Below are 19,802 nucleotides of genomic sequence, written 5' to 3'. Positions count from 1 at the left end.
ATATTTTATGTTCATAGTAAGGTCAAATCCACCTGAAAAAAAAAAAAAAAAAAAAAAAAAAACTCAAAACGCATAGTCCAAGAGTCTAGAAATTGCTATTCATGACCCAGATTTCCACTGAAGAATTCCTGGAACTCACCCTTGTCCCACTTTTCCCAGATTTTAGCATCTGCTATGATTGTTATTGGGGTTTTTGTTCTTTTTTATCTTAACGTTACTACAGTTTTCAAAAGTTTGAAATCACAGGAAACTAAAAAAGTGAATTAAACCTTTGCTGCCTGAGATTGTTCAGCAGCAAAGCATGGAATTAAACCTAGGCATTATACAGTCTTCAGCTTGGCTGATAACAAAGCAGAGTTCAGTATTTTTTCCAACTCCTCCTATTCCCATCACTAATCACTAAAACGTGCCTCGTGGATAACTGCTGTGACTATGCTCAGTGTAGCTTCAGTTACTGTATCCTTCATTCAGTTGCAACAGTGGGACCTACCCTTATTCTCTAATACCCGGTTACGCAATCAGATTAAGGAGCCATCTGCAGCTCAAACTGAAACTGCTCTTATAATCGCGTTCCCGGCTCACGCAGAACTTTGGCTTACGCAGGATCTGTGTCTCCTTGAATTATTCACCAGCCTCCCTGCTACTCCTCTCCTTCAAGCTGGAAACGCACAGCAAGCGATACGGTCAAATATTTCAGTGATTAAATCATTGCGCTTTGAGCACGCTCAGCTCAAATGCCGTTTCTGAGATTTAAAGGAATATTTGCGGTAGTTCAAAGGGAAAGCAAAACCTCTGCCTTCCTTGTGCCTCTTTTGAATGTGCTTGAAAGGACAGTAGATCAGAGCTTGCTGCTTTTGCCACTCTGCTGTCAACAGCTGAATTGTTAAATGATTTGATGCCAACGCATCTCTTATGCAGCTTTGTAAAACTAAAAATACCTGCCTTTGTCAAGTATTCTCAGAGTGCCTATTTTACCTAGTCGTCTGCACAGCAAGGTCTTGGTTCATCATTAGCGAAAATAATTCTGCATTCTCAAGGCTTTTCTGTTGTTACAGTCACCTTTACTAACAAAAAGTCCTTTTAAATGACAAAACTAAAAACTCGCACTGTAAGTCGCCTTTGTCTTCAAAGGGCTTTGCTACAGGAACGCAGGACGGAGCCCTGACTACGTGTGTTGTAAAATCAGCTGTAACAAAGGCCGGAGCTCCGTTTGTTTTCTGCTGAGAGACGCACAGCCGGCGGCTGCGCTGCGGCTCCCGGGGAGCTGCCTCCCGCAGGCGGACGGGCAGGAGCGCCCGGACAGAGCCCGCCTGCCCTCTCCGGGCGGCGGGAGCCGCTGCCAGCCATAGCCGACAGAAACGGAAAGGAAAGGAGGCAGCGAGGCAGGGAAGAAAGGCCGAGAGGGAAGGCACGAGACGGACGATCCGGAACGAGCAGCCCGAGCAGTGCCGGCTTCGGCTAAAACACTAGAGCGAGAACAAGTGAATAGGGGGGAGCCGCTGCGGCTCAGCGAGGCGCCGCCGAGAGGCGGTGGCGGAGGCCGCCGGCCCCGCATCGCTAGGAGCGGGGGTACGCGCTCGGCCGTGCCAGCGGCAGCTCCGAGCCGCGACACTCTCCGGGGCCGCCCTTGCACATCCCACGGCGGAGCCGCCGGGGACGCGCGGGAAGGGGCGAAAAGAGAGGCTGACGCACGGCGCTTTGCAGCGGGCCCAGCCTCCAGACGGGAGGAAGAGGGAGCGGGAAAAAGAAGCGGCTGCCGCAGCGTATCCTGCCCCCGCCGACGCCTCGGCCGCGCTCCCGCCGCCGCGCGGTCCCCCGGGCGATGCGGCCGCGCCGGCCGGGGCAGGAACTGCGCTTCCCGTGGGCCCGCGCGCGGCAGCCGGCATGCGCGGCGGGCGGGCGGGGCGGGGCGGCAGGTTGCTGTTGTTACATAGGAAACAGCTGAAGAGTCTCCACATGACAGGGGGGGAAGGAGGAAGTGGGGCGGCCCGCGGGGCTCTGCCGCCGCTGCTTCGGTAGTCGCGGTGCTCGGCCGGCGGCTGCTGGCAGAGAGAGTCCTTTCCGCGACGCGTGGGCTGACTGCCCTCGAGGGCGGACTTGCGCCCCGGTGCCGCTGCTGAAGGGAGGCAGGCAGGGAGCGGGAGAGCCCCCCGCCGGGCCGCGGCGCCTCGCCGGAGAAGTTTGGTGCGGGGCGGGATCCCGCCGGCCGCGGCGGTGGCGCCGGGTATGAACGGCTTCGCCCCCGAGGAGGTGACTCAGCGCGGGGCAGACCCCGCCGCCGCGGCGGTGGTGGGCAGTGCGGGCTCCGCCGTGGAGGTGCCGCCGCCGCCAGCGCCGCCGGGGCTGGGTCCGGCCGCCGCCGCCGCAGGCTCGGCGGGCGGCGGGTGCGCGGGCGGCCCCGGGGCCGGGCAGCTGTGCTGCCTGCGGGAGGAGGGGGAGCGATGCGGCCGCGCCGCCGGCAACGCCAGCTTCAGCAAGCGCATCCAGAAGAGCATTTCACAGAAGAAGGTGAAGATCGAGCTGGACAAGAGCGTAAGTCCGCGAGGGAAGGACGCGCCAGGGCAGCCGGCGGGGCGGGCGGACAAAAGCGGCCGGTAGGTCGCTGCATCTATGTTTTAGTTGGCTGGGGGACTTTTAATCAAGTTTGGTGGGGAAGGAGGGGTGTGTGGCGCCGGGGAAGTGTTCGTTCCCCCTTCCCACCTCTTTTCCGTAGCACGGCCGAGTTTGGCTGGCGCGGCAGGAGCGCTGCCTGAAAGTCCCTCCGGGCGGGGGGCAGCGCCCGCCTTTCCTGCCTGCTCCTGGGGTCCCCTGTAGCCCCAAGAGCCTGGGGGCATCGACTGCGTGTGCCACCCTTTAGCCGGAGCGGGGGTAAGCGTGGCCGGGAAGCGCCGCTGCTCGCCGGAGAGGAGCCTGCATGGCTCCCGGCGCGCTAGTTTGTCTGTGTTGCTGGCGAGGGCCGCGCTCGCCGCCCCGCCTCGTGTTGCAGCGCCGCACGTCTCCCGTGCCGCTTTATCTTCCGCTCGGCAGCCATCGGGCCCCGCGCAGCGCGGCTCGGCACGGCCGGGCCGGGCGGGGGCCGGCCGCCTTCCAGCGGGGTGGGCTGCTCGGGAGCCGGGAGAGCGCCCGCCCTCGCCGGGTCCCGCGGAAGGGCAAAACGGGCTACAGCGTGGAGCTGCCGGCGGGAGCGCCCCGCGCCCGGGCCGGGGCTGCGTGCGCCCCAAGAGACCCCGGCCCGGCTCTGCAGCCCGGTGCCTCCCGCTGCCCCGGGCTCTCATTTGCCCTGAAAGCACGCTGCCTTGGGGATTCCGGGCTGGTAGCGCCCAGATCTCCCAAAGCGTGCAGAGCCCAACGAGAGGGAAAGTTGTTAAAAAGAAAGAAAGTAAAAATAAGTGTGTTGCCGTGACCATGCCGGGTAGCGGAAGTAAAACAAGGAGGGGAGGGTATAGCTGGGGAAACGAGAGCCGTTAGCCCTGCAGAGAAAGCTTGTTTTTTTGTTTGCGTGCTGCCCGGCCCCCGCGGTGCGATGCGCGGCCGGAGGGAGGGAAGGAGGGAGGGCTGTGCTGCGTGGCTCCACAGCCTGGCACTGCTGCATCGGCCGATTGCAGCATTTCAGCGAGCTCGGGGCCCAGCCGGTGGCAGAGCCGCAGCGCAGCACGCTCTCCATTTAGAAGGCAGTAGAAAAGCTTCCTCAACCCAGTTAATGTGTCTGTGAGTGCTTAAGGGTTGTCTGTCTACGTGCACTTTAGTCGGGGAGATACAGTACGTGGGTTTGATTGAAAGATGCCGTTTTATTCTTCTAGGCAAGACATCTGTACATTTGTGACTTCCACAAAAATTTAATTCAGAGTGTGAGAAATAGAAGAAAGAGGAAAGGCAGCGATGATGATGGTGACTCACCAGTGCAAGACATCGACGCTCCAGAGGTAGCTAAACAGTTGGGTTTTTTTTTTTCGAGTTATTGTGTCAAGCTTCTTAATGACACTGAGTCTGCACCAACACCACTCTTCCACTTGTACAGCTTTACATTACATGTAGGAAAGGGAAGATTCTTGATTTGCACTGTTTTTAATATAACAGAATTTAACTGAATTTTGTGGCATGTTTTCTGATTAAATGGTGCAGAGTACAATGAAAAAGAGTCTCTATTTTTAAGTGTCTGATGGTTCTCTCAGAAATCTACTGTTTTCAGATTTCTCTGAGAAATCTACTGTTTTCCTCCTCCTTAATGTTTTGCCACATACCATCGAACTCTTACCTTTTGCAGGAGCTGACAACCTGAAGGGAATTGCACATAGTGCTTGGGATATAAATGCTTCTCTGTCCCTTTTGTGCTAAATGTGTTGCAGATGATTCTTGGCAATTACTCTATTGCCTTAGTCACTTTAAAGACTGAGAGTTTAATTATGGTAGCTTTGTTTCTGCCCCACTGTGGGGGGAAGAGCCATTTGGGATTTGGGGAGCTCTGCTATGAAGGAGTGGAGAAATATGGTGTCTTTTCAACCCGTTTTCTCCACTGCACACCAGTGAAATCTGACCCGTTAAATTAAGGGAACTAAAGCATTCAACCTTTTTCATAGTGTAATAGGTCGGTCTTGAACATAAGGCTCTCTTTTTTTTTTTACACATGCTCTGGGTTATTTTTGCTACAGCGTTGCTTAGCAGGTGCTCCACAGTGTGTTAATTTTCAACAGAGGCTGTTATGCCTACGTGGCTCTTTCTGAGAGGGATTGCTAAAACATTCTTCAGAAATTGCTCTGTAAGTGTTAATTTAATGGCATCCTTATGGTCAGCATCTGCAGATAACAACAAGTGAGGAAACTTTGTGCAGGAATCTGTGCCTTTAGGCACAAGGCTCCAGTCTGAAGGCTCTGGCTAAGAGGATTTTAGGAGATTGAAAGTAGTTTGATGCTGGGTGGTGTTGTCTGTCTGTTAAATATCTGTGATTGTTTCTTGGAAAGTTGTGTCTAAAGCTAGTGCTGTGAGTGACTTCAGGTAGTTCTCTGACACTGTGTAATTGCAGCTCTCCTGGAAGCCTGTTTTGTTTTGTTATGCCAGGATTATAAAACATGTCACAACTGATGGATATCTTCAGAACAAGAAAACAAGCTTTTTTTTTTTAACAGTATTATTACAAAAAAGAAAACTGGGAACTGTTTTTGAGGAGTGTCAGCTGGCTGTTTGGACAAGGGCAGTATGTTCATTCCTTGTAATTGCTGTGTGCCTTAGATACTTGTTTGCCCTTGACCACCTTTATTTTCAATTGTTACCCAGTTTGCTAAGGAAAAAAGTATCAGTCTTCTGAAGAGTTGTAAGGATCTCCTGCTCCATCTCAGTCATGACCATGTTTACAGGTTGGAAACGATTCCTACAGGAGGAAAAGAAACTCCTACAGTACTGGTAGCTTCTGGGGCTTGGAGAAAAGCTGCTGCTCCTCCATGATGCTGCCAGGGTGGCTTCCCCACTGTGGCTTGGGAAGTGTAATTTAATGCCTTGTAAACTTCAGAAACACCAAAGGAGACCATCCTTTATTATGCAAGGTGGCCTCACTTCAAGTTGCCAGGTTGCCAAGTGTGCAGTAGCACTGCTGTTTTAAGTGTTCTGCAGTGAGGCTGTTAAATGAAATTAAAGCAAAAGTTAATGCCTTCATCAATCTTTAATGCAGTGAATTTGGAGAAGACTATTGTAATTGCAACTGACCTAATAGAATTTCTCATTCAGCCTGCTTTCTGAGCTTGCTCTCCCACTCAGTCATCTGATTAAGCTCTCTTAGGTTGTCAGGGAGGATGGGAAGGGTAAGCTGTTGCTGGGAGAAGTGACTGATCAGAGTACATAGGATTCAAAACTGACAGGGTACTGGATTAAGGCTCTGTATTTGTATCCCTGAGAGGACTTTGTGTAATTCTCTCAACTGTTGAATGACATTGAGAAAGAATTTTGGACATTTATGCCCATGCACATAACTCCTGCATATTGCTTGTGTAGCAGGGATACATTTGGAGAGCAACAGCAGTTGTTTTCTTTTCTCACCTCAAGCCAAGAATGCTTGTGCTCTAGACTCTGTCCCAATTCTAATACGGTGCTCTTTCATGGTGCATGGTTTCTTGTATGTAATCTACATAAGATTTAACAGCTGAAATTATAGTATAGGGACCTCCTTTGGATCAGCATCTTTATAGATGTTATATGAAAGTTGCTATTGGGCTTGGTGTTATTGTGCTGGAACTGGGAAGCAAACAAAAAATCCAGAATGGGTGCAAGTACAGTAGTGAGTTCAAAATAATGTCCACAGCTAAAGGGAGGTAGAGGCATGCTCAGTAACAACAAAACACTCTTAAACTGAGCTGGGCTATTTTCTTGTCTGCTGGAAGGTTTGTTTTTTGTCAAAATGACATCTGCTGAGATGACTGTTTACACTTGCATATCTGTGAGTTTCCAAAATGTTTTTGCGAGACAAACTATTAATGACTGAATTTTTTTCAGTTATATTAGATTGTTTTCTTCCCCTTCCCCCTCTTTTCTTCTAGGTTGATTTATATCAGTTACAAGTAAACACACTTCGAAGGTACAAAAGACACTTCAAGCTACAGACCAGACCCGGACTTAACAAAGCACAGCTTGTTGAAGTATGTATGAGTGTTTCCCGTAATAGAAAATGCAACTAGCTGTGGCATGTCGTTTTCTTTACACGGTGATCCTTGCATAAAGTGCCTATATAATCTGGATTTTAGGAGAACAAAAGGGAGCTGCTTATCTAGCTTCCTTCATTGGCCACAGCTCCTGAGCCAAGTAAATGAAAAGTAAAAGCTCTTTCCAGAGGAGGGTCTCTTAACTTCCAAAACAACTGTGTGCTGCTTGTAAACACAGTGTTGAGCTGGAACAGTAAGATGATCTTCATGCCCCTGAATATCCTAGAATCACGGATTTATTCTCTCTGTGGATCAATCACAGCTTCACCTGAAACGTCCTGCTGAAAAGAACTAGAAACTGAGAGGTGTCAGTTCTGGGGAGGTTCAGACTTTGCTTTAAACAGCTAGTTACTGCAAACATAGGTTTCTGTATATGTGAAGTACAGAAACCTGGAAAAACATGCTTCTATTGATAATTAATTCTGTTAAAACCACTGGAACTTGCTGTCAGAGAACAGGAATTATATGGAATTTACTGTTTCCAAAAGTGCTGAAGCTGCATGTCAGTACAGCTGTATGTTAGCATCTTTGCTTCGCATGAGTGCAAATTTAAAGGAATTCTTTAGTGCTGCAAAGGTGCAGTCACAGCATATTGATGTAAATAAGTGGAAGAGCTGGTGATCTTAACAGGAAGGTATAGCTACTGATTTTTCACTTTTGTGCAGTGATACATTCAGCTGTATTTAAGTGCAGACACTGTTTTCATCTCTCCTTAATCTGTGTGGATTAAAAACAAGGCTCTTAAAGGTTTGGGTGATCACAAGGCTGAACTGTAAAAGAATAGTCCTGCTGCCACTAAGTGTAAGAATGCAAAATCAGTCTTCCATTTGCTGATATGTAGGTTAGCTCTTGAATTAGAAGGACTGTGAATTGATAAAACACAAGCAGTTTTTGTTCTGCAAAACTGGTGTTTCGCAGGTTCTGCTTTAGGTATGTGTCCTATGATACTTGTGCTAGGTTATTCCAATGCTGCATGGTGAGCGTGGGCAAAGCTGCTTCTGCCACATGCTTGATTTGACTGACCTGCAGCGAGCCATAGCCACAGAGCTTCCCTTAATATACAGTACATTTGATTCCTTGTAATCTGTCCTAACATACCATAGACACTGCTCTAGCTGTTACTGAAAGTTCACTTCACGTTACTGTGTCAGACTGCTTCTCTGTGAATGCTTTTGGGGGAGAGTTTAGAAAGCTTCTTTTTAGTTAGGCTGAACATTTATTCTTAGATCCTGTGGTGCTTAAGTGAGCAGTCCCATGTTTTTCACTTCATCCTTTTAATCTACCAGTCTGGCAAAAAGCCAGAGAACAAATTCAATTACAATATTTTGCAACTTTCTTTTAAAGCTGGTGTTCATTTTGAGAAAGGGAAAGGCTGCTGAAATGACAAGTGATTGAAGAGCTGCTTACAGATTCTTATATTTCAATGATTACAGCATGGTGAATTTTCATTGATAGCTTTGTTTTGAAGAGCTGAATGTTCAATTATAGTTCTCTGGTAATTCTTGTGTTGTGTTAAATGTTTCTGTATGTGATTTGATGCAGACACCACCTCCCAAGTTGAATGGAGAGCAGTAGCCTCTCATAATTGTGCTGTCACTGTTGATATTCTGTAGTCATTACCTGTTACATTCAAGCTCTAACTAAACAAATGTAATGATTGTCCCATGATTGTTCTGATAGCTTTGAGGGTTTTTCCCCTTGAAAAAATTCTCAACTTTTTACTTCGGAAATTAGGGGTACAATCTGCTACATTTAGTTCACAGTTATCAGTAAAATAGTTCCTGTTTACCTTTCTATGACTACTGAAGACTTCTGAAGAGAGGCAAAATTTCCTTTTTTGTAAGCTTCTTAATCAGTTAATGTAGTACATTTAAATATGAATCTTCAGGTTTTGCATGTAAGAGTGATTATTTAATTTTCTTGCATTCTTCCTTTATAGATAATTGGCTGCCACTTTAGGACAATTCCAGTGAATGAAAAGGACACCTTAACATACTTCATCTACTCAGTGAAGAATGACAAGAATAAACCAGATCTAAAGATGGATAGTGGGATTCATTAGGCAGAAAAGATTGGGACTGAGACTCAGGCTGCAAATGAAAAGACTGAGGTTTTGTTGATATGCAAAAGCTTTCTTTGTAACTTTTTCTCCTGAGAGAGTTTGTCTGTTTTATTTTTCATAACCTTGCTGATTTGTTTGAAAACCACCTCTTATGAAACAAATTTCCTCAGCAAAAGTATTTTAAATAAATATCACTGATATTGTTGCTCAAATGGGTGTGTCTGTAATTTTAGTGAGTTGGACTCAATCCTGACAGGTCTCATCCAGCTCAGCATATTCTGTGATTCTGTGATAATTATACCTAATAGTTAAGCTTTGATGAACTATGTAATAATATTAAAATATTTTTCAATTAAAATGTGCCAAGGATATATTTATAAATGTACCTCAAGTGCTCATGATGCAATGCCTTTAAAAAAAAAGCTGTAGCTGACTTGGCAATAGGTTCTTTTTCCTAAGGTAAAAGGCTTTAAGTGCCCAGTTCTGTTCTTAGCTGGGCAGAAATAGCTGAGTAACATTTTTTTTTCCCCTTTGGAAACAAGAATTGGAGGGTTTTATGATTTATTTATTCATTTTGTCATTGCTGAGATACGTGCTTCCAAGCACTGAGGCCTTCCTGCTCCTATATTAAAATGGAAAAAAAAATGCAGCTCTCAAATTTCAAAGCTGTAAGTACAGATGAAGAGACTGCTGCAGCTTACTGTGCTGACTTCAACTCAGTAAGAAATCCTTTACCTGCTGACTTCTCCATTCGTCTGCATGGACTGCTGCTAGGGACTTAATTGGAGAATGAGTCAAGCCTGTGTGGGGTCAATGCAACCTCTTCTGACAGGCACACTGTTTATTTTTCATTGCATGGATTAGCTCAGGCCCGTTTAAAAGGAAGAACCCCCTCTCAATGAACCCAAACTTAGGGTAACTTAAGGAGAATAATATCCAGCAGTACTTAGGCTTTTACTTGATTGTCTTAGAAAACTCTGATGTTGAAGATGATATTATGAATGACTTCTTGTATTGTCAACTATTGTGCCAGTCTAAATGTGTGGTGTGTTGGAATATGATTTCTTTCTGCTTAAAGCTGTGCACATAGGATGAATAAAAAGCTGAGGGAAAATGGTTTTCATCTTAAAGCTGAGGAGGACATGGCTTCAGATTGTTCCGTTAGCATTCATTGCAATTCCCAACCTTATCAGATGTCTATAAGCTTTTTCTTAATTTGGGAAAAATGAGAAAGCAGTATGTCTGTGATGTAATCTGCTTGATGTTAATCTTTTTCTTTTTTTTTTAATTCCTACTCTGTTGACATCACTACAACTAAGATGCTTCACTTTGCTTCTTTTGACCTGTGATGCTTGCATAGAACTGAATGATGATAAGCCCTAACCTCAAAGGGGCTGCTTTCCCAGTATCTCTCAGTGGTATGATTTCTTTCACTTGTACTTCTTTATGTATTTCCACAATACAGTTCTTCAGTGCTGGCCTAAGTTCAAGACAGTGATATCTAGCTAGTGACTGCTAAAATTGGTGCTCCTTTGAAGATACGTTTTCATGGCCATTTCACTACAGGGACTGTCAGTTTGTTTACTAAATGTCCTTTGCACACATTCAATATTCTTACCTTCAAAGTGCAAATTGCATAAAAAGCCAGGGAACCTAGTCATGGATAGGACATACAAAGGATAAAGAGTTCTTTTCTGAGTGCATGACAGGGTTGAATGTTCTCACCTAGGCCTGGCAGGACCTGTAGATGAAGTTGTGTGAGGGAAGGAGAGTGGGGAAACAAACAAAAGCAAGTTTCTATGGAAAGTAGTAACTTAAGTGGCTGTATCTTGCTGCATGTGGCAAGTGGCAAAGTTTTGCTCCAGTGGATTGTGGATTTTCCAGAAGTCTTGGAAGAAATTTAACTGAAAGCCACCAACTTTAGTACCCAACTTTGTATCTGCCTTTTTTTTTGCTACAGCTGTTTTGCAAAGCTGTGAATGCCAGGCATATGCAACATGATTCTTGTAGAAATTAGATGGCACAAGCAACAGAATTTTACATACCCTAGAAGCTTATAGAGGACTTTACACAAGAGCACATACAATGGGTTTTTTTTCTGCAGAGCACTGACTGGATATTTTCACTGGGTTGCCAGATTTATGGGTTTTATTTTACTATCAGCTGATTATTTGGTAGGAAGCCCAAATTACTCTAATCTGCTTGAATAATTATACAAACGAGGCTTAAAAAGCCTGGTGACACAAACTGTTTAACAGTCAGTAGGGCAAAAATAGCACACACACAGATTTGCTTGAAACATTTATTATTGGCTGTGTATAATCACCCTCTCCCCCAGTATCCAACCCTTGTTTACTAACAAGAAGAACAATAGTCATGGTGGTATTTCATACTGGCACATGAAGTAAGCATGGTAAACTGGTAGTAGCAGTTTGGGCCAATGTGTAAGATTATTAGGTAACAGTGCATTTTTTGAGTAGAGAAGACTGCGCAGTTCCTTCAGTCCTGCGCACTTTCCATGTGACTGACTTGATAGCTAAAGAGTTTATATGTGTAAAGCAGCAAGTCAGGCTTGCTGCCTGTAAGCCTGACTTGCTCAGGTGATTCTGCTTAAAATTATGTGGCCTCCTCTCAACACCTGCCGATACAGATTGCTGTAAAACAGAGAAATGGTCCAAAATTTATGTCTCTTTGTATCTCTCATAGATCACAATACCTCTTAAATATTAAGATTATTATCTCTGTGTTTTCTGTAGCTATTGCCTTACAGGGCTAGCCTAAAAAAGCCAACATTTTAACTTACTTTGGAGTACTGTATTTCAAAGAGAGCTTGAATAAAAAAATCAGTTGTTCTAATGTTTTTAAATGTTCAGTGCTATGATTAAGCAATTTAAGGGTTTAGAGATTGTATTGTCAAGGCAGGTGACCAGTTAGACATAAGACCCAAGTGTGCTTTAGTACTATTAATGTCAATTTTTACTATTTTTTTAATTCCGGTGAAATACTTTCAAATATGGAAATACAGGCCTTTTGTATGTGCATGTACTTAAGATGCCTAAACAGAACATGGGAGCCTCTCTTCAGAAGTGCCAGGGACTGAGTGGCTTCAGCTTAAAATGACAGTAAAAGTGTGATGCCAATAATGGAATAGGAAGCTGCACTGCCATAAGTTGCTCTGAGAGTCATGTTCCTAACAACATGAAGGCTTAGGCTTGACATTTCTTTGTCCAGACTAAATAAGGATATTGTGCTGAGTAAGAAGAGTTATGCTTTTTGCTGGGGTATGCAATATTAGGATACATTAAGAGCTTGTACAGTCTGTTAAACCATGGAAATGGCTTTATGGAAATTAGGTCAGCTACCAGATTTGAAAAGAATACTTCTTATGTATTTGATATTCCATAAAGGTATAGAAAGGAAATTATTTCTACAGTGTAAAGTGAGGCAGTGGCTTGTGATTAGAAAATAAGTTTTCTTTGTTGGTGGTAGTTTTGTTTTACCCTTGAAAACATTACACGATCATAGAATGATGTCTGTTATCTTCACTTGCAGACTTGAATCATTGACTGTTGCAGGGGATCACAAAAGATATCTTTGGTCCAAAGAAAATATCCCTGAAAGATAGGATCACATATTTAAACAATTAGATCATTGGTTTATCTGAGCTTTAATATGACATGCATTTCCTGTTGTGGGTATTTTTTAACATGTATCATGATGTATGTGGGATTACTGTGTTTGTGGGATGTCCTTCCAGCAATGCAAATGCAACTGCAGATCTGGATGAAGATACTGCATTTCTACCTCTGCTAGCCTGCTGTGGGAGCAATGACCAAACCTTCACTGGCTGACCGGGTTGCAGAACTCCACCCTGGTATTTTAACTTTGAGAAAATAAACTTACCAAATAGGTTATGTTATCAAAATAAAGGACTTTGGCATGTGCACACATACTGTTTTAGTGCAGTTTGTCCTGAGAGCACAGATGCAAAGCAGGTCTTGTGTACCTCAGGATGATGGAAGGAGTATTTTCTTCTGTATTGGTATCAAAGGAAGAGGCTTTACTACGCTGCTCAAAGGTTGAAGCTAGAGACCCAAAGTGTGCTTCAGGGTGAGGACACCATATCTGGTTTTAGGGAAAGCGAAAGATGAAAATCTTACTTATATCCTGCTCTCAGTTTGAATATGTGATTTTTAGCTTTAGAAGTCTTTCCCACTTGGTTCAACTTCAGTCCCCTACAGGAGTGCTGAAAAGTTGCCTTTATTGGATTTTAGGGGACTTGAGAAATAACTGTTAAGAGGAGCACATATGAAAAATAATTTTTGCTTGCCTATATAATACCATCACATTTTGGTGCCTCTGAAGTATTAGTAAGTTTTGAACTGTTGGTATTTCTAATCTAAATTTACTGAAGAAAAGATTTTTCTGAAAAGCTGAACGAAATAGTACGTCTTAATACTTTTTATTACCTAAAACCTGTATGGGCTGATGGTGTTTATTTAACTCAGTTTTGTTCTTTCTGTGTAACAACAACAAAAACCCCATGTTCAGTGACAACTTCACTGTTCAACTTTGTCAGCAGTGAGAGCAAACCAGGGAGGTGTTGGTGTTCTTGGGCTCAATCTTTGCCTTGCCTTATACAAAGTATGTGTGAACCCCTGTGCCTCTCCTTTGCTTTTTCTCCTTTTAACAGCTATTTTTACAGAATTACTTGTTCAACTGACTTATGTGCATGCACTTTAGAATAGCAATACAGTTCTCTTCCGTGGAACAGAAATCAAATAGGTCCTGAAAGCTTCATTGTAAAATGCTGTGAATAAGTGTTTGATGTAGTTATTCTTAGTTTGGATCAAACAGAGGAGTCAAAAGTTGGGTGATTCAAATGCTGAAGTCCCTGTTAATAGGATAGGGAGGTTTACAAAATATGCTAAGCAAGTCCTAGGTGAACCCCTGAAAAAATATCCTCAAAACTGACAGTAACAGAAAATTGGCTATATCTTGATATAATTTCAAACCATCTGAAGTGAGGAATTGCTTTAAAATTATAGTTTTTTTCCGTGTATGGAAACTGCAAAATGATGGAAATATAATGGGCAGTTGTAAAGAACTATACAAGTTTACGTGAAATGAGTGTGATCTTACTTTGGGCAGCAGAGCAATTCATTCAAGTTGCAGTAACAGACCACCTCACAGCCCTTCCCTTCCCAAAAGTGATCTTGCAGACCATCATCAATGTATCGGAGGTTCTCCTTGCCTTCGGGGATGGTGTGACAGCTGTGGTCCTTGAGGGCCCTCTTGTAACAAGAAGGGCGCTGGGAAGGCGCCGCGGGGGTACCCTGGAGGGTGCTCAGCAGCAGCAGCAGCACCGAGACCATCTTCATTTTTGCCAAGCTTCCCACAGCAGGGTGCTAAAGAGAAACAAGGTACGTGACACAGGTATTGCTGCTGAACAGAGCTCTTTCCCTGATTTGCTTTCTGCCTTGCATTTTTCTTTCCTGTGTAGTTGTGGTCATTTGAGCCTGAGTGCTGGAGAGTGTTTTCTCCTAGGAGGTAAATAATATTGCAGCAAAAGTGATATTCCATTACTTTCTGTACAACCTTGGGAATCTTTTCATTGAGAATTGAGGCTTCTGATGCTGGCAATTTTGTTGTTTCTTTGGCCTCTCACCTTGAGAAAATTGCTTTGAGCTGGCCGTGCTTTTTTGGTGATGTAAGTGATTGTATTGATTGCTACCAAACCAAGGGAAATGTCTGGCTGTGTGTCCTTGCCTCCCTGGCCACTTTACCTGTCAAAACAAGAGTCGCTCACATTAAATAAATAGTATCCTTCCCCATCAACGTTGTGGAAAAACTGCTTGCTGATTGAATCCCGTGTCATGGGCTGTGTGAGAAACTGAGGCATTAAGCAGCCTAGGAAGCTGAAGCTGTCTGCACTGCTGCCACATCCTGGGCTCTGGTATGATACAGCATTAGGGAGAATCTTCCTTATTGGGTTTTTTTAGTACTGCAGACTGCTTAGTTGAGTCTTGCTACTGGAGGTCATTATGGTTTAACTGGCTTTTTAAAAGATGGGATAAATTATCCCTTGCAAAACTCTCCTGCTGGCCGCTAGGCTTTCCATTGTTGAGCTCTGCTGTACTGTGCTGCTTTGCACAGTCTGACCATGCCACAAAGCTTTGGATCCTTGAATTTGCATTCACTTTTAAATTAGGCTTTTAAACAATGTTTCAGCTGAGTTTTTACTGGTATGAGGAGAGTGGGTTTTTTATCTTTCTTCATGCTCAAACAAAATGGATCTGTTATCTTAACTGAATTTAAATAGGAATTCTGCTCTGAAAATGAGAATAAAGAATGACCAGCTCTGCCCAGCACTCTCCCTGTGTACTCATTATTTTTCTTGTGTAAGACTTAAGGAAGACTTTGCTGTCCTTCATCTTGTTGGCACTCTGGAACTGATACCCTGACACGATGTTATGGGCCAGCCCTGGTCTTCATTGTGGGGCTGAAGATTAGAATGGGCTAACCCAAAAATAACAAGGTGTAAGACAATATGTAATGAAAGACTATCAAAGGTGAAGTTAAGATGGTAGAGCTATTATCTAGATAAGGAAAAAAATGAGGTATGCCAGCTGTAGATGTGACTATAGTATGAATTACTTTGTAAAAATCTTGAGATTACCCTTGAAAAACAAACAGTAAAATTTTAAATATATAAATTGACATTATTTTTTAGTCGTTTTTCTCAGGCATTTTTCTTGCCACTATAGCTATCTTATCTTCTATTTCTTCAGCCAATGAATAAAATGCCATGTAAGAAAATCTGGAAATTTAGATTCATATTAGGGATAAAATACAACATCTCAAAGCTTTTTGGTTATTTATTTTTATACTTAAACTTGGGTTTTTTTGAACATCAGTAGCGAAATAAAACATTAAAAAGTAGCCAATATATTAAAGAACATGAGGGAAGTGAGAATAAGCTCTTCTGTATTTTTTTGGCTTCTGTTGTCGAAGCAAAATTAATTGAATAATTCCTTTTCGTTTCCATGAACTTGTATGAGAACCTTTGAGTAGAAGACTCCTATAAACTACTAGTAATAGAGCCTTGGGGATCTATTTTTAATTACCTCAGAGTGCAGTATTGAATAACATATCGTCTTTATTAGTTTTAGACCTCAAAACTACTACTCAAATAAAGTAAACATTGCCTAGTGTTTTTTAGACTTGAGTGTAGAATCTGTATTATTATATTCATGGTTTTATTTTGTAGGAGTATAAACACTTAGTTATGAGGGTTCTGCTCAGAGAAGTCTAATGCTTAAAGAGAAAAAATTTGTTGATAATATACCTAGATAAATGCCAGTATCAGGGAGTACAATTTAATCTTCTGTTCAAAGTTGGGCTTAATTATTTAAGTATTTAATGGAAGAAAATGTCCATGAAAGAGAAGATTAGGAAGCAGGGGGTTTATACCTTTGTTTCCTGTGACTGGATTATTCTGTGCTCTTCTACTGAGGATGAGGCATTCATGACACTTTGCTCTTGTGAACTTTTTTTTAATTTCTAAGAATTCAGGTGATCTTTCCCTACCAGGAGTTCAACCTAAATGCTCATTTGACTCTGCCTACCTCCTCAAAATTTGTAGGAATTCACTTCCTGGAAAATAGGCACATTCATCCTGAAAATAGTGCATTCTCTATACACTGTCAAATTGTTAGATTCAAATATCACGACCTACAGTTTTTAAGGTGATTCTGTAACTCACTACTTGCCATTTAATAAAAATAATAGGATATTGATGTAGAGTGTCATCAGGAGGGTTTCTATGGGTGGGTGCCAAAATCAATATTAGCAAAGTCAACATGCTGGAGACATGGATAGACAGCTGATCTGACCAGTTATGCATCTTACCAATGATAAACATTGTTATTATTTGAGAAAAAAAATGATAATTTTGTTTCTACTTAAATATTTCCTCTGTTTTTGTTTTTTTTTTTGTTTTGTTTTTTTTTTTTTTTTTGTTTGGGGTTTTTTTTTTTTTTTGGTTTGGTTTTTTTTTTTTTTCCAGATCGTAACCAAACAGAAACTTTTTTTTGTCAAAAGACCTTTCTTCAAACAGGTATTTCTTTCCTGGGGGAGAACAGTCCCTATTTGCAGATGAAAGATTGCCAAGGAGCTGAAGTGTTTCATCAGCTCTCTGCACAGGATCGATGCAGACCTTTCAGATGCAGCATCTCTGTCTGACAAACTGCTGCAACTTTTTTTCCTGAGCGCAGTTGAACAGATGTTGGAGTGTCACTGATTGCCTGGGTAAAGAATAGAGCTAGTATGTGCATGTTTATTTCAAAATGAGTGTCAAAGGCATTGTCTGCTGTTGCATAGCACAGAAGATAGGCTTTTCTCATAGAACAAGTCAGGAAAATGTGATGAACAAATCCAATCGCTAATGTGGCTCAAAGACTCATTCATTGCCAGCAAGCATCCTCTTACAGTTCTGTATTCTATAAAGCCTTCTGAAAAGATAGCAGTGCCAGCCATGCTAAGCCTGACCAGCTTGCTCTATCAAGATTTTATCATTTCGAATTCTAGCAGGAGTAAAGCCATCTAAAAATACTGAAAATTAGCTCCTTGCATTTGCGTAAGTTCTTTTCAGTTAATTATTTTGATTATTTTGATGTGGTGTAAGTAAGGTTTAACACCAAATGCACCTGGGAATACAAGTGCTTTGAAATAGTTTGGAGCTTTTCCTAAAGGAAAATGGTTAGTTTGGGAATATGCATAATGAGTCAGGAATTAGTGCTGTCTCTGCTTGTTCAGCTGAGAGTGTTTGAATTATCTTGCCAGGCAATTTGGCACCATCTAGTCTTTGGATCCGCTATATGCAGAGGTAATCTGACTGAAGAGAAAACCCCACGTCTCAGCCTCCTTGTCCAAGAACAGCAGGGTAATAGTTCATGAGAAGTGATGTCCTTTAAAGGTCACACAGTATCAGTAGGAGATCAGGTGTCAGAAACAGCAAACTGAGAAATGGCACAAAATGTGTATTTCAGGACTTCTGGAGATCCTGAGTGGTTGGGAAAATAGAAATATTTTTAGGTTGGTCTATCAACCATTAAAAATATCAATCCTTCATTAAATATATCCTTCTTTTCCTCTTAAGTAGGCTATATTTCTAGTTGCCTAATGTTGAAAACAAGAAATACATTAATTGGTACACTTTTGGTGTATGTTCTTTTCCAGTTTGTCCAGTGGCATGTGCCAGGTTAACAAGTTGCACTTAAAAAGCATATATACATATTAAAATTGTTTCATTTATTCAAGATGAAATATATTTTAGTGTTTATTTATTTGTCAAGTTTGCCTTTCACAAACAACTGTAAGATGCTGAGTATTTAGTATGTAGGTGTGTTAGTGCTTGATAGCTAGGTTTATTAGACCATTACTAAAAAATCATTACACAAGAACTGCATGACCGATAATATTGTGAAGAACTTTTTTCCTTTAAAAAAAATAGTTAAATCTATTTTGCTTGAACAGTTGGTACACTGTAAGGACAGCAGCTATTCCACTGAGGACGAATTCTGTGAATTACTGCTTTGTAATTGTCATCAATACCATGATTCTTTCCAGAAACTGAGTTCTCATGAAACCCCAATTAGTTTTCTTTAAGACAGCAATTCATTGTGAAGACACCTCTCTCCATATTATATTGAGCACTGGAAGGCAGTATAGTATATTTAGTGACTTCAGATGTTCATATGTAGTATCCAGCTTTGAAGAAAAGCAAGATAGTAAAAGACTTATTTTGATCTGGATCCCAGCCATGCAACGATCTTGAATGCTACCTCTTGCCTGCAATATAACAGCTTCTCCCAAATCTTCTTCTGCATGTTCCCATATGTATTTCTAATTCTGTACTCTGGAATTAGAAGGAACAGGTAGACAAGGATAATTTCAGGAGCAGAACGTACCTTTATCTTCTGGTTCACTCCTTTCCACTTTCTTGGCAGCTGTATCTTTTTAGATGTACCCAGAGAGAGCTAGAGCTAGCGGGGATGAGAAGAGGGAGGGAGGGCTGATGGGAGATGCTGTACAAACAGCCCTTTGTTTGTCCTGACTTCTGCCTGTGAGTGATGAGCACTGCTCTCCAGCCGTGGGTCAGAGGGTGGGCTTCAGGAGCCTCCTCTTTCGGTCACTGCCAGCCTAGTCTTGGGGCAAATATTTAACATATCCCTTCCCGCAGGAAACAATTAGTTCATCCAGGATCTGATGCAAAGGTGTCTCCTCAAAGAGCAAAGCATAACATCCAGAACATGAGAAGAGGAAAGATCCTGTGGAATAACTGTGTCTTGCTTGTGGAGTGTGAGCAGGCTGGGGGAAATGGGAAGGAGCAGTTTTCTGGGGTTGCACAGCCAGAAAAACATGGTTTCTATACAGGTGCCTTAGTTTGCATTTGGTGGACAAGAGCAGGCCAACCCAACAATCTCATGCAGTACTTTAATTTTTGACTTTGGGATCCTTTCAAGTTTTCTGAAACTGACATAATAAAAAAAACTCCTTAATTATTTTAACCAGATTTCTAGTACAGCATGCTCAGTGATGCCATGTATCAAGTTCTTTACTGAACAGTGTTTAATCAAGAGGTAAAACATTACATTGAAGAGTATTTCAGAGGAAGTTATTTTAGACTAATTCCAGATTAATCAAATGATCTGGTGCCATAAAAGCACGAAACAAGTATCTTAAATGGAATTGAAATATTGTGTACTAATGAGAAAATAGTCTTGAGGTGAAGCATGTGTCCTCATATTTCTCTTGCAATTTGTCTCTTGTTCTACTGCAGCCATCCTGGACCTATTTTGCAATGGGAATAGACCAATGATTGTTGAGCTGCAATTCTTATATTTTTCTTGTGTGTGTTCTTTTGATTCTGGTGTTCTGTTGTAAGAGTTTAGTTTACTCTGTCTGTTGGGCTGCTTCCAGTACAGAGGTTTGTTAGGAGTACAAAAAGGTGCCCTGGCTCAGCTGGTTCAATTTACAATTTGATGCCTTGG

The 19,802-nt window shown here is 42.6% G+C and overlaps 2 protein-coding genes across 2 annotated transcripts; one reads left to right on the top strand and one right to left on the bottom strand.

The window, feature by feature from the left end:
• The first annotated feature begins 1,941 nt into the window (after positions 1–1,941).
• SAP30 (Sin3A associated protein 30) lies at positions 1,942–9,985 on the top strand. Its single transcript, XM_053941096.1, has 4 exons — positions 1,942–2,532; positions 3,801–3,923; positions 6,525–6,623; positions 8,626–9,985. Exons 1-4 carry the CDS (start codon positions 2,227–2,229, stop codon positions 8,746–8,748), a joined length of 651 nt encoding a protein of 216 aa, XP_053797071.1. The 5' UTR covers positions 1,942–2,226; the 3' UTR covers positions 8,749–9,985.
• Positions 9,986–11,064: 1,079 nt separating this feature from the next.
• SCRG1 (stimulator of chondrogenesis 1) lies at positions 11,065–18,827 on the bottom strand. Its single transcript, XM_053941097.1, has 3 exons — positions 18,720–18,827; positions 13,891–14,156; positions 11,065–12,362 (listed from the first exon to the last, which is right to left on the bottom strand). Exons 2-3 carry the CDS (start codon positions 14,127–14,129, stop codon positions 12,308–12,310), a joined length of 294 nt encoding a protein of 97 aa, XP_053797072.1. The 5' UTR covers positions 14,130–14,156; positions 18,720–18,827; the 3' UTR covers positions 11,065–12,307.
• Between the last annotated feature and the right edge of the window lie 975 nt (positions 18,828–19,802).

The sequence above is a fragment of the Vidua chalybeata genome, chromosome 4 (assembly GCF_026979565.1).
Source record: "Vidua chalybeata isolate OUT-0048 chromosome 4, bVidCha1 merged haplotype, whole genome shotgun sequence".
NCBI classification, from domain to species: domain Eukaryota; kingdom Metazoa; phylum Chordata; class Aves; order Passeriformes; family Viduidae; genus Vidua; species Vidua chalybeata.
This window is presented reverse-complemented; position numbering and strand designations above follow the sequence as displayed.